At 48.8% G+C, this 13582-nt stretch overlaps 1 protein-coding gene across 1 annotated transcript in view; it reads right to left on the bottom strand.

The window, feature by feature from the left end:
- Positions 1 to 275: 275 nt before the first annotated feature.
- LOC141213683 (microtubule-associated serine/threonine-protein kinase 3-like) overlaps positions 276 to 13582 on the bottom strand; it is a gene marked incomplete at its 5' end in the record, with an annotated part of 60887 nt that continues 47580 nt past the window's right edge. Inside the window, 2 exons of the mRNA XM_073665284.1 lie at positions 276 to 323; positions 590 to 783. Coding sequence (XP_073521385.1) covers positions 276 to 323; positions 590 to 783 — 242 coding nt within the window. The remainder of the gene's footprint in view (positions 324 to 589; positions 784 to 13582) is intronic.

The raw sequence follows: 13582 nt of genomic DNA on the forward strand, positions 1-13582 counted from the left end.
AACGTGAAAATGTTATAGGAGAATATATATCATATGAAAAAATTATATATCTATGATATATGTTAGATAGTGTGACACCTATCATATAATATGACCCATACAGTGCAATTGTGCTAGTGAATATGTAGTGAAAAATATGATGAGATGAAAAATATATTTATATAACAAAAAGGCATGGGGCACATAAATGCATGACATTATACATATATTACTAGAAGATATTTAAATTCTTTAAAATATAAAAAGAGGCTCAAATGCACTGGTGATGATGACGCTCAAGAAGATGACCAACTCTGAAAAATAGCAAACGTCAGGCGAAAGAACTAAGAAGAGAAGGAAAGAAGAAAACGTAAGTATAAACGAATAAAAACAATTAATATAAAAGTAAAAGTAAAATGACCATAATACAATGCACTCCACTAGGAACCACCCAACAATATTAAAGAAATGAAACAAAACTATTTGTCTCATTGAGACCATGGGGGGTTAAGGTGTTCAACACAGTGATCCACCTTGCCTCCTTCTGTGCCAGGATTTTTTTCCAGTTACCTCCTCTAGTGCCTGGGTAGACCTTATCAAAACCACTCACCTGGAGACCAGAAGGGTCACTGTTATGAAACTTCTTAAAGTGACGCGGTAATGTCTTGAGCTCATCCACATTGTCAGTTTCTTTTGCTGCCTTGATATCCAAGACGCGTTCTCTAGTTCTTCTTCGGAGTTCTCTTGATGTAAGGCCTACATATATTCTGTTGCAAGGGCATTTTGCACAGTAGATCACCCCAACTGTGGTACATGTGATGGTATGAGTAATCTTATATTGCTTCGTACCATTTGAATTTGTAAAGATTTTCGTAGACTCCATATTGGGGCACGCCACACAAGAGCCACATGGGTGGCAGCCCCAGCTTGGGCCCTTGGATCCAAATAAACCCTTAGCTGCTGCCCCCCCCCCCCCAGGTGGCTGTTTACTAGAAGATATTTAAATTTTTTTGAGGGTCTATATGTAATAGCAGGATTGTTTGAGAGTTGAGAAGAGAGAAATAGACTTCATCACAAGAACCGCCGGTTTTCAGTCATACATGTGAGTATGTGAGTGGCTGCTGTAAGCACACCCTAGCAATTTGACCTCTCGCGATGCAGTGCATCACTGTAGAGTCAGCTATCAGTCAAAGTGCCAGGGCGTGTGTGGCGCCCCTGAGGATTCGGTCGCCAAAGGGGTACTGCATCTCTTTAATGAGGTGTGGTATCTCTCCTTCGAGGTAAGGATGGTGCAGCTGTCAGGACCCCACCTCTGCATTCAACACTACATCTCTCCCACCTGTAGGGGGGTTTTAAGGCACCAGGGTGCTGCCCCAGCCGGGATAAGTGGAGATGGGGAAACCAAAGTAAGGGGGAACCTAGTAGTGGGTGAGGGTGGAGGATACACTTAGAGGTTACACGTACTAAATTCATATTTAATAGCCAGCCATCTTAAGTTCAAGGTCTTTGATTGTGATCTTCATCGCTGAACGTGGCTTTCTGTGTGAACCTGCAGTTGATGGGGACACGGTCCTCGAACTCTGGCCTTGAGTCGAGGAACGGGCAAGAGTTAACGGCTGTCTCTACCCGGTCAAGGTCCTTACTTAAGAAGGTCTGGAGGGGAGCGGAGGAGTATAGCTCCGCAGGCAAAAGGATCCCAGGGGGATGCAGACGGAGCGGTATACGCCACCTGTCCTCACTATTCTGGCCTAGTCTGAGGGATTCCTGCTGCAAAAGGGGTACCGACCCCCGATATCTGACTCTGTCTTTACAAGTCTTAGTCAGAGAAGCCCGGAGGCTCAGTGGATCCCACCGGGTAACGGAGTGGAGTCGCCACCTGTACCCTTGTTCTGTGCATAGTCCAGAGGGAGACCCGGCCTTAGTACACGCACCACAAACGGACAGGAGAGGACCTAGTGGGAAAGTCTAGGAACACTCTGGTGCGGGGTCCTGACCAAAGCACCTGAACTACCCGGAGGTTGGCGGACCCCCGGTCCTGGTGGCCGCAGCGCGCCGTGAGGAGCAGGGAGAAGCCTTGCAGCTGTGCATTCTACCGTGAGTAAAGCTTGGAAGACTACCCCTATGGCCTCCGGTTTCTTATTGCAACGCGGCACCGCACAACATCTTCCACAACAGCTCCCATCCTCTTGTCCTCTCTGCCCTGAGGCCCTGCTCCGCCTGTGGGGAGTAGTACCATCTTCTGCTGCTGCTACATCCCGCTTCAGAGGACTGAACGCAGAGCTAGTGGAGAATCACCAGGCACCACAGGTGGTGTAGTCAATACAACCACTCGATTAACACCAACCCTGAAAGCCCATTAAATATTTTAATGTGACGGCCCTGGGCACGGAACGGGTCCAGGCCACGGCTACATCCCCCAACATCTGACCCGGCTCCGAGTACCCCCCCATCTTCCCAGGGAGGGCTGTGAGCGTCACACGTGCTTGCAGGAGCCACTCGCAGTGCTATGGGCTGCAATTGTAGACGCTTTGTACACACCTGTATGACTGAAGGCCGGTAAAGATTCTTGGAATGATTTAAATTCCATTTATTTTCCCATGAGCTGCACGTTCAGTACAGCGGTTGGGCAGTTTTCTATACTATTAACCTGCACTGCAGGTCAATAATGTGGCGCCCCTGCGGGCTCAGTCACCACAGAGTTATTGCACCCCACTTAAGGGTGTGATATCTCCTCTTCCAGGTAAGAATGGAGTACCACACAGGACCCCAAACACACACTCAACACTACACCACTCCAGTTCTGAAGGGGGCCTATATGCACCATAGTGCCGTCCCGGGCCGGAATGGAGGAGTTGGGGGGAACCAAAGTTAGGGGGAACTATGTAGTGAGTGAGGTTGGAGGAAGCATTTATTTTGAGCACTTAGCTGGATCATATATATATGGAGGCCATCTTGGTATCATTGTCTTTGGTTGTGGGTCATTGGTCAGTAGACAGCACAATGCTGCAGCCAGCTGTGGGTCCACGGTCCTCGGTCTCAGGCCTCGAGACGAGGAACGGGGCAGAGTTGCTGTAGGCTCTGTCTCGGTCAGGGTCCTGAGAGTAGGAGGCCCAGGAGGGGAGCAGAGGAGTCAAGCTCCACAGGCGAAAGGATCCCAGGGGATATGGACGGCGCGGAGCCACCACCTGCATACCTTATTCTGGCCTAGCCAGAGGGACCTGGCCCCAAGAGGGGTAACCGGTCCCTGATCTGACTTTGTACTTCACGTCTCTGTCGGAAGAATCCGGAGGCTTATGTGGATCCCAGGGGGATACGGACAGAGCAGAGTCGCCACCTGTATGCCCTAATCTGAGTTTACCCAGAGGGACCCGGCCTTATTCCTCAGCCTCACCTCAAGTCACCAAAAAGGGCGCCCAGTCGGTCCGGGAACTACACGTTGCCCATAGGGACATCGCAGCACCTGTACGGGACTCAGTGGGGAACACACGGCGGGAGAAGTTGAGCAAGAGAGGAACACACTAGAGCGGGGTCCTGGCAGGTGCTCCTGAACTACCTGGAAAGTGCTGAGCCCCACCCTGACGGCCGCAGCTCGCCGTGTGACAGCAGAGAGAAGCTCTGAGCTGATAAAAAGTGAGTAAAGACTAGGATGACTTCAACCGCTATCTCTGCCTGTTCTTTCTACCGCGGCACAGCACCCGCCACCACTCTACATCACATCTACACTGCCCTGAGGCCTACTCTACCCGTGGAGAGTAGCACCAACTAAGCTGCCCGGAACACCGGCCTCAGAGGACTGTCGCAGCGCCGGTAGTCATTACCGGGTACCACGGGTGGCGTCACGAACATTTACAAACCTACCCTATTTCCCCTTTTTAGTTTACATTTTTATCCCCCCTTTTATTTTTGGACTGACCACCCTGGGTCACGGAATGTGACATCCCCCAAATCCATCAAGGCCCGGTTGGCGAGTACCCCGCTGCCCAGGGGGCGCGTCAATAGTGTTTGAGGACATGGACATACTAGGTTCTCTTCACATGCCACTGTCATTCTGAGGTTGGGCTTCACAGGCAATAGTGATTTTATATGTAGCAATGCAAAAGTACTTTTGAATATAGACAAGTGATCTAACGTTCAGTTTCAAGTTGCCTAAGGGGACTAACAAAGTAAAAGAAATGTTAAAAATCCACAGCCATTTTCTCACGTTAAGAGAAGTAGAAGTAGACGTTCTGAGAAAAGTAGATGACAATCTGGTCAGAACTGACTCGCATTATGTTTTTCAGGGTTTATCTGCAGGAACTTCTCTCATGCTTTGATCAATGGAACATGTGTCAGGACCAAGAAGCTCTTGGAGAAAGACAAAACAGAGATCCAGTGACTTTCTTGTAAGTGTTTCTCAAGTACATTCGCATATCACTCACACATTCTTATCAATTTCACTCGGGGTTATTTAGTTTGGAAAAACGAAGGCTTAGGGGTGATCTTATTACTATGTACAAGTATATGAGGGGACAGTACAAAGACCTTTCTACTGATCTTTTTACTCTGAGGCCTGAGACGGGGACAAGGGGGCATCTTCTACGTCTGGAGGAAAGAAGGTTTAATGATAATCACAGACGGGATTCTTTACTGTAAGAGCAGTGAGACTATGGAGCTCTCTGCCGCATGATGTTGTAATGAGGGATTCACTACTAACATTTAAGAAGGGCATGGATGCCTTTCTTGATAAGTATAGTATTACAGGTTCTATACAGTGCTGTGCAAATTAATTGGGACAAAGCATTTTTTAAGTAAAATCGTAAGTTGGTTACCAGTCAGTGATTCAAACCAGTTTTAACTTTTTTGAACAGGTGTGAGTGTACAACCATGAGTAACAAAATGTGGTTTGACTGGTTTTAGTCAGAAAATAACAGCTAGCTGCCCCCTCAGCTTCAGTTGAGAGCTTGTTTCTGTGAGGAGTGGTTTAGTGTACTTTTTCTCCATGCCACAATTCCAAGTGTGTGAAGAAATTCCTGGAAGAAAATAAAGTAAAAGTGCTGGACTGGCCTGGCAATTCACCAGACTTAAATCCTATAGAAAATTTGTGGAGCATTGTGAAGAGACGTCTTGGCAAAATGGACTGTACAACCAAAGAACGCATGATAAACAGTGCCATACAAGTGTGGTTCCATGATGAAGAATTGAAGAATTGATGCAAAAACTTTGGTAGAATCCATGCCAAAACGCATTGAAAATCTCATATCTGCTAAAGGAGGACATATTTCTTACTAAAATTAGTATGTAACAGTGCATTATAACATTTTATTCTTACATATTCAAAAATATGTTTTTTTTTGGCTTTGTCCCAATTAATTTGCACAGTACTGTATACTAGATTCCTTGATAGGGCGTTGATCCAGGGAACTAGTCTGATTGTCGTATGGAGTCAGGAAGGAATTTTTTCCCCAATGTGGAGCTTAGTGTTTGCCACATGTTTTTTTTTGCCTTTCTCTGGATCAACATGTTAGGCTATGGGTTGAACTAGATGGACTTATTTTTTAAGGTTGAAGGATGATTGTTACTATGTATATGTGTAAACAGATGTTAAGAAAAATTATTTTTTGCCTCATTTCTTTTAGGTATTGAAAATTCAAGTACAGCACATACCATCGTGTGTTTCCTCTTCAAAGTACCAGCCAAACTGTAAGTTACTCACAAAACACACAGACTGACACAGCAGTCATTTTCAGTTTTTATAATTACTTGTAAACTTTATGCCAATTTCCCCTTCAAGTAAGGGGGCATTTACTTTTTTCCCTGTATGATGTTACCCAATAATGTGCAGGCGGTGTCAGGCAGAGGATAAAGCGCACAATCGCAGAGGATATGAGAGCTGGCTTTCTCTGTATATAATACTCATGTCTAACTAGTTAAAAAAAAAAATCTGCCTTCTAACTTTCAGGCACCTGGGCTAAATGCTGAGCGCTGTTTGTTACAAGTGCTGATCGCACACTACAGCTCTAGTCTCACAGCAGCAGGACACTACTGAGATGAGAGCTGCAGTGTCCGATCAGAAGGTGTCGCATACAGCGCTCAGCATCTACCTCAGGTACCAGGGCATTATTCCACACAGCCTGAGATAGATGCAGAGCAGTATATGGAATCACACACCTCTGCTCTCCTCCGCCTGCACAGTAATCACTGCTAGTGACAGTTTTGTCACCTGGTTAAAGCCCCACTCCAGGGTTTGTTTTCTTTTATTTCAGCGCTGGAGTGGTGCAACTAAACTAGTGGTTCCTTAACCCTATTATTATACTTACTAGCCACTGTCTTCAGCTCTTCCCAGCGCCGCTTCAGTCCCACAGCCATGTTTTGACTGCAACTTTGGACTGACCTGAAGTAATGGTCAGTAGCTCTCAGTGTAAGTGTGGGGGCCTGTTGCTGGCCTTGTTCTGGATCTCATGGGCTTAAATTGAGTTATGACTTCCTGATAGGCCAGCAAACACTGGAGCAAGCCAGCAGGTCACAAACTGCTGGAGAACGTCAGGAGACTCACGGAATACAGATGAAGATGCCGGTTGGTAAGGATGAGACTAGGGGCAGGGAACTTAGATTAGTGGCTCTACTCCAGTGCCGTAATACAAAAAAACTGCAGTATTGCTTTAAACATGAGTCTTATATTACTCAGAAAAGGTGAGGTCTTCCCTTAATCTGTTGGTTTTTCTTTTTTTTTTCCTTCATGCCTCCAGTTTGGTTGGTCAACCTCATACAGGGGAAATGGGTAACACTTCCAGAGACAAATCTTTACTAACATCCCTTGGCTAAAGTTCAAATTAACCTATTAAATGTAGCAAGTAACATACCCCAAACTATCTGGTATGCTGGAGCTTAGGCTTAGGGAGAGGATACTTTGCTTCTACAGTTTATGGTTCTGACAGCTTTTGAAAAATATATATTTATTTATTGTTATGCATTTGACACTTTATTGATCTAATGACTGATGTTTCTATTGTAATGGAAGTGTTATATTGTTAATGTTTTCTACTGTATTCTGTGTTTGTTGCACTATTGATATGAAAACCTTGTGAAAATTGGCAAGAGACTTGATTACATATTAAAGTTGGTCTGTTCAATACTATGGGTAAAGTATTTTTTTTAACTGAAGGTAAATTTTAGATTAATGGATGTTTTTTAGGTTAGTTTCACTCGGCAGCTATTTTTTTCAATAATAATGTTTCAGGTATATGGTGACCTCCGACCCGTCACGTGGGGGGGCCACGCGGGGCCCTGGCTATCCTTAATACACCCCTGATACCCAGGTCAGACTACATGCTGTTCTTCTGCACTGGAATTATTTTAGAAGGATGGGTGCGGTAATCATCACCATACTCCCACATGTCATTTACTTTATATAGAAGAATTACTAATCACGATAAAGGATTCTTCATAGAATGTGTGGTATCTGTGTTGTCAGTTACCCGATTTGTTCTACTAGTGATGGTATTGAAAAACTGCCTTAACCTCCCTTTGGCCTGGCAAGTTCACCATTGGCTGGGCCTTCTTGCTCTGCTCCTGCCGGGGATGCTTCGTCCGGGGATTCTTCTTGAGCTGACTCTTCTGCAGCACTAGGCTCTTCTGCAGCACTTACAGGTTCATCTGGCTGTGGAGGGTCTTCTGGCTGTCGAAAGAAGTGGAGTACTGGGATTATGACTGCTCCTCCTATTTGAGGCCAATCTGCCGGGAAATCTCCTAAATCAGTATGTATTACTGCTTCTTCAGGTTCCTCCGGGGTGATGAGAGGCACTTCTTCTTGGGGCTTTAGCAGTTCTGGACACAACTTCAGGTGGTCTCTAGATACCGTTGCAGTTGTTCTTCCTTCATCTTTGCTAATCAAACACGTCTTCCTGTTATCAAACCTATAAATTCAACACAGGGTAGGGTTCTGTCTCCCACTGGTCATCAAGTTTGTGGTTTCTCCTTTTCCTTTTCAATACCACTTATCCTGGTGTGAAGGGTTCTGCTGGCGCACTCTTATTATAGTGGTCTTCCTGCTTGTCCTTCACCCTAGCGAGACTGTCTTCGACACAGGCTTGTACTCTTCTGTACTGCTCCTGTCTGGACGTGTCCCAGTCCTCAGTGGACATATCTGCTTCTGGTTCTGCAACACCAAGCTCCAGGTCCATGGGCAACTTTCCTGGTCTTGCTCGCATGAGATATGCTGGAGTGCAATTGGTGGAACTCATAGGTATGTGATTGTACAGATCTACCAGGTCAGGTAGTAGGTCTGGCCACTGATTTCTCTCCTCAAGTGGTAAGGTCTTCAGCAGGTCGATGACAATGTTGTTCATCTTTTCACAGAGACCATTGGTTTGGGGGTGGTACGGTATAGTTCTTATCTTCCTACACACATACAAATGGCAGAACTCTTTGAACAACTCGGCCTCGAAGGCTGGGCCTTGGTCTGTCAGCACCTGCTCAGGGTATCCATGGGGTCTGCAGAAATATGCTTGGAACGTTTTTGCTGCTGTTTCTGCCGTCAGGTCTTTGACAGGGGCGACCACCAGGAACCTGGAGTAGTGATCTACCATGGTCAAGGCATAGGAGTACCCTGACCTGCTGGGTGACAGCTTGACATGGTCCAGCGCCACGATCTCCAGGGGTCAAGCCATCTTGATGGGTTGCAGGGGCGCCTTCTGGCTGCTGTAGTCTTTTCTTCTGAGGCTACAGGATCCACAGTCTCTGCACCACTTCTCAATGGAGCTGCGCATTCCCACCCAGTAGAATCGACACTTTAGCAGGGTTTCTAGCTTTTTCCAGCCAAAGTGCCCCGCCTGATCGTGGTAGGCCTCCAACACCATCTGGATGTCCATCTTGGGGACCACTATCTGCCATACCATCTCGTGGGTCTTGGGATTGATGTACCTCCGTCACAGCTTCTCTCGATAGATGAACAGCCGGCTTCTCTCATTCCACAGCTATTTTGCTTGGAAAGACGCATCTTTCTCCAGGGAGGAACCTTCTTGGGTTATCAGCTCCTTGATATGGCTGACAACCGGGTCGCTGTCCTTGGTCTCCTTCCAGCTGTGGTGAGGCAAAGGGTTTAACGTCTTACCACGCTGCCTCCTGGAGGCTCGTTACTCGTGGATCATCCCATTCCGGTGAAAGGCAGGTAGCTCAATCTCCTCCAGGTCATCCACTTCTTCTTCTGTGTCTGACTGGTGAGGCATCCTGGACAGGGCATCGGCGTTGGCGTTCTTGCGGCCCGCCCGGTATTTAATTGTGAATTGGTAATTGGACAGCCGAGCCATCCATCGCTGTTCCATGGCTCCTTGCTTGGTTGTTTCAAGATGAGTCAGGGGGTTATTGTCAGTGTAGGCAGTGAACTTGCTGGAGGCTAAGTAGTGCTTGAACCTTTCAGTGATGGCCCAGACCAAGGCCAGGAACTCTAACTTGAAGCTGCTATAGTTCTCTGGGTTCCTCTCAGTCGGGCGGAGCTTCCTGCTTGCATAGGCTGTCACTTTCTCTAGGCCATTCTGCTTCTGACTTAGGACAGCTCCTAATCCTTCATTGCTGGCATCAGTATACAGCAAGAACGGTTGGCTATAGTCAGGGTAGGCTAGGATCTCGTCGCCTGTCAGTATCTCCTTCATCTCTTGAAATAATTCGGCTTGCTCCTCACCCCAGTGGAATGGGGGATTTCTGCCTTTGGGGGGACTGTCCTACCAGGAGGTCTTGCAGAGGCGCTGCTTTCTTGGTGTAATCTTTTACAAACCTCCGGTAGTATCCTACTAGTCCCAGGAACTGACGTACCTCCTTGAGGTTCTTCGGCTCCGGCCATTTCTGGATGGCAGTGACCTTCTCCGGGTCTGGTGCCACTCCCTCTGGACTGACAATGTGCCCCAGGTACTGTACCTTTCTCTTGAGCAGGTGGCACTTTGAGGGCTTCAGCTTCATCCCATACTGGGACTGTGACTCAAATACCTCCGCCAGGTGCTTCAAGTGGTCCTCATACGTCTTGTAGTACACAATCACGTCGTCCAGGTATAGTAACACAGTCTCGAAGTTGTGGTGTCTCAGGCAGCACTCCATCAATCTCTGAAACGTTCCAGGGGCATTGCAGAGTCCAAACGGCATACTGTTGAACTCGCAGAGTTCCATCGGGGTGGTGAAGGCCGTCTTCTCCCGATCCTCCTCAGCCACAGCTACTTGCCAGTACCCACTAGTGAGGTCAAGGGTGGAAAAGTAATTTGATTTGCAGACTTTAAGGCAGCCAGGGATTCCTCTATTCGTGATAAAGGGTATGCATCTTTATGTGTAATGCGATTTACTTTTCTGTAATCTACACACATCCTCATGCTTCCATCCTTCTTCCTGACTAACACTAGGGGAGCTGCCCAGGGACTACAACTATCCCTTACTACCCTGCCTTTTTCATGTTGTGCAACATCTCCTTGGCTTTCTGGTAGTGTGCTGGTGGTATAGGCCTGTACCGTTCTTTGATGGGGGGATGGTTGCCTGTGGGGATGTGATGTTGTACCCCCTAAATCCTCCCAAAGTCAAGTGGGTGCTTGCTGAATACCTGCGCGTATTCCTGAACCACCCGGTGTACCCCCTGTTTCTGGTGAGCTGGAGTGGTGTCTGTCCCAACATGGATCTGTTGACACCAGTCCTCCACCTGGGTTGCCGGGTCATTATCCTCCACTTGGTCTGGGGAGGTTAAGGACTCCACCGTGTGGATGGAGTTGTTATTTACAGCATGTAACTTGGCAACAGTGGTATATCGTGGTAATCTGACCTCGTCTTCCCCATAGTTGAGAAGACGGACGGGCACCCTCCCATTGCGTACATCCACTACCCCTCTGGCAGTTAAGAGTGTAGGTCTGTGCTCTGAGCTAAGGGGTTCTACTACCGCCTGGTAACTCTGTCCTTTAAGACCTATTGCTGCTCTACACCATATAAGCATTTCACTTATTGGGGGAATCACAATGGGCATCGGGTCTGCTACCCGCACATTACCAATCTCACCACCGGATAACTTTACTTGCTGCTGGTACATCAGGGCTCGAATCTCCTTCTGGAGGGCTCTCCTCTGCCCCGGTCTGGCGACGTCAGCGAGCTGTTGGAGTAAAAACACCACTTCCTCCAAACAGTTATCAACAATATTAGTACCTGGTACCATATACAGTTCATTCTCATCAGAGAGAGTCTCTACTACAATGAACCCCTGGTCCTTCAGCTCCACTCTCCCCACCTTTACCGCCACATCCTTAACCCCGACTAGGTTAAGAGGGAGGTTGTTAGAGGCATAAACGGAGAAATCTGTATCTGGGGGTTGGAGATTGTCCATGGACCAGAATCTCTTGTAAAGGGCATCAGGCATTATGGTTACCTGAGATCCAGTGTCCAGCAGGGCAGGTATCTCAATGCCGTCCAGGATTATGGACAGGAAAGGTCTTCCTCCCACGAACCTGCTGTGCCAGTCTGAGGGGCCTGCTGAGTCTATTCCCGGGTGTTGGCCCTCGGACCGAGGGTTTGCTCTTTTAAAGGGCAATTGCGCACTGTGTGGCCTGCCTTCTGGCAGCGGTGGCTGACAAACTCTCGTTGAGGGTGGCGCTGGTTGTTGGTCCTTCCACGAGGTGGCGTTGTCCTCCTCCCGGGCGGCATTGTCCTCCTCCGGGGCGGCGGCGTCCTCCTCCTTCCTCTCATCCAGGGGACATCCTCAGGGCAGTCGGCTAGCAGGATCCTTCCCTCCGTCTCTGGCTCCGTCCGTAGCTGCAGGGCACTCATCAGAGTGAACAGGTTTTTAGTCAGCTGGCGCACTTCTGAGCCCAGACTGTCCAGCTCACAAGGGGGCGCTGCCTGCACTTTGGCTTCATTAGCCAGTGGGGAAAAGGTGGGTGCTGCGGGCATTGGAGTGGCCCTACCCTGGTAATGTTGTATAGCAGTATCTGCTGTTTCCAGGGGTTGCAGTTCCTTTATAGCCATGTCCTTAAAGGTAGCATCTGGATGATCCAAGGACCACCAACGCACAGTCCTGCTCTCCTCTTGGGACCTCAGCCCCCGGACAAATTGTTCTTTTAGCATTTTACTTTCATCAGTTATGCTGGTTGGACTGACCTGTTTCAGAGCCCGCAGGGCCCCTTGCAAACGGCAGGCATAGTCCCGAACACTGTCCACCGGTTTCTGTGAGCAGTGGTAGAACCTCATCTGGAGGTCTGCCTCAAAGAAGTTTGTAACTTTTTGAAGATTACGGACACTGACTCCTGGTCTGCGGCCGACCAAGTCTCTACTTCTCTCTCCGCAGCACCAGTCAATTGTCCCACAACAAGTGCAGCTCTTTGTTTGCCCATCATAGAATACATGTCCAGTATGCTGCATATTTTTCGCTTGAATCCAGACAGGGTGTCTGGCTTGCCGCTGTACTGGGGGAGCCACTTTGCTCCAGGCATGTACTGTAAAGTCAATGGTACGATAGGCGCTACAGGCCCTGTTGATGGGGCAGTTGCTCCATCCCGCGCGACATCATCCCCGGTGGGATCATCGGGGTTCTCGACCCGAACCCCGGTATCGGGCTGCTCCTGCGACATCCTGGCACCCCCCTAGCGAACCGTGGCCTACCTTCTTTTTCCGTAGGCCGCAGCTCTGCAGGTGACGGTCTTCGGATAGGACCTTGCGTCGCTTCTCGTCTTACGTCAGAGCGTGCGTTGGGGCTTCCTGCCAGGACCTGACGCTGCGTCAGTGCGTGGGGCGTGTCAGAGACTTTGCGCGGTTACACAGGTACGCCTCCTAGTTTTCGCGTGGTTACGCCCTTCTTCTCACACAGTGACGTAACAATGGCGTCAATCTTCGCCACAGTACAATATACAGTTCGTGAATAAAGGCGCACAGTACCCGGTGGCAACGGGCACAACTCCTTCCGTAGCCGCGGGCACGCTATCCTGTTCGTGACGCCAGGAAAGAGATGACGAGCCCAGGGGATGGGGATGTACTTGGCGCCTGGGCCTTGATGCCTGGCCTTGGGGGATGTCGCGGTAGTCGGCTCCCGGGCCCGTACCCTGGGCCTCTCTTTAAAAAGGTGGATAATTATGTGAAAGTTCGTGACGCCACCTGTGGTGTCTGGTGAGGATCACCAGTGCTGCGGCAGTTCGCTGAGGCCGGTGTTAAGGCAGCTTGGGTGGTATAGCTCCCCACAGGTGGAGCTGGGCCTCAGGGCAGTGTAAATGTAGGGATGCAGGACAGAGGGGACCCAGCCGGGTCTGAAGAAGGATTGGCAACCACACACAGTTCACTTCAGTACCTTTTACTGGTGGAAATTCAGGCACATTCCGGAGCACTATAGGGTGAAGGGTGCATATCAGGATTCTCCCCAGTGAGCAGGTATAGGGCCTCCTGTTTCTTGCCTTTGTGTAGTAAGTTTCTGACCTGCCTGGAGCTAGGCCTAACTTTGTCACTGTCCTGCACCTGCTGATCTTCTGATAGGGCCTTCTCTTGGAGTTCACACTCCCTGCTTGCGGGGCCTCCGTGACTCCTGGCTCTGGTACGTATCAGCTCTTGGGTGATCCTGGGACCTGAAGTCTTCCAGGGAATCCGGTTGTCTCTACAGGGGAATATATGGCCCTGTAGACGC

This window comes from Phyllobates terribilis, unplaced genomic scaffold (assembly GCF_046119375.1).
Source record: "Phyllobates terribilis strain yellow unplaced genomic scaffold, ASM4611937v1 Scaffold_207__1_contigs__length_3498100, whole genome shotgun sequence".
In the NCBI taxonomy this organism is placed as follows: Eukaryota; Metazoa; Chordata; class Amphibia; order Anura; family Dendrobatidae; genus Phyllobates; species Phyllobates terribilis.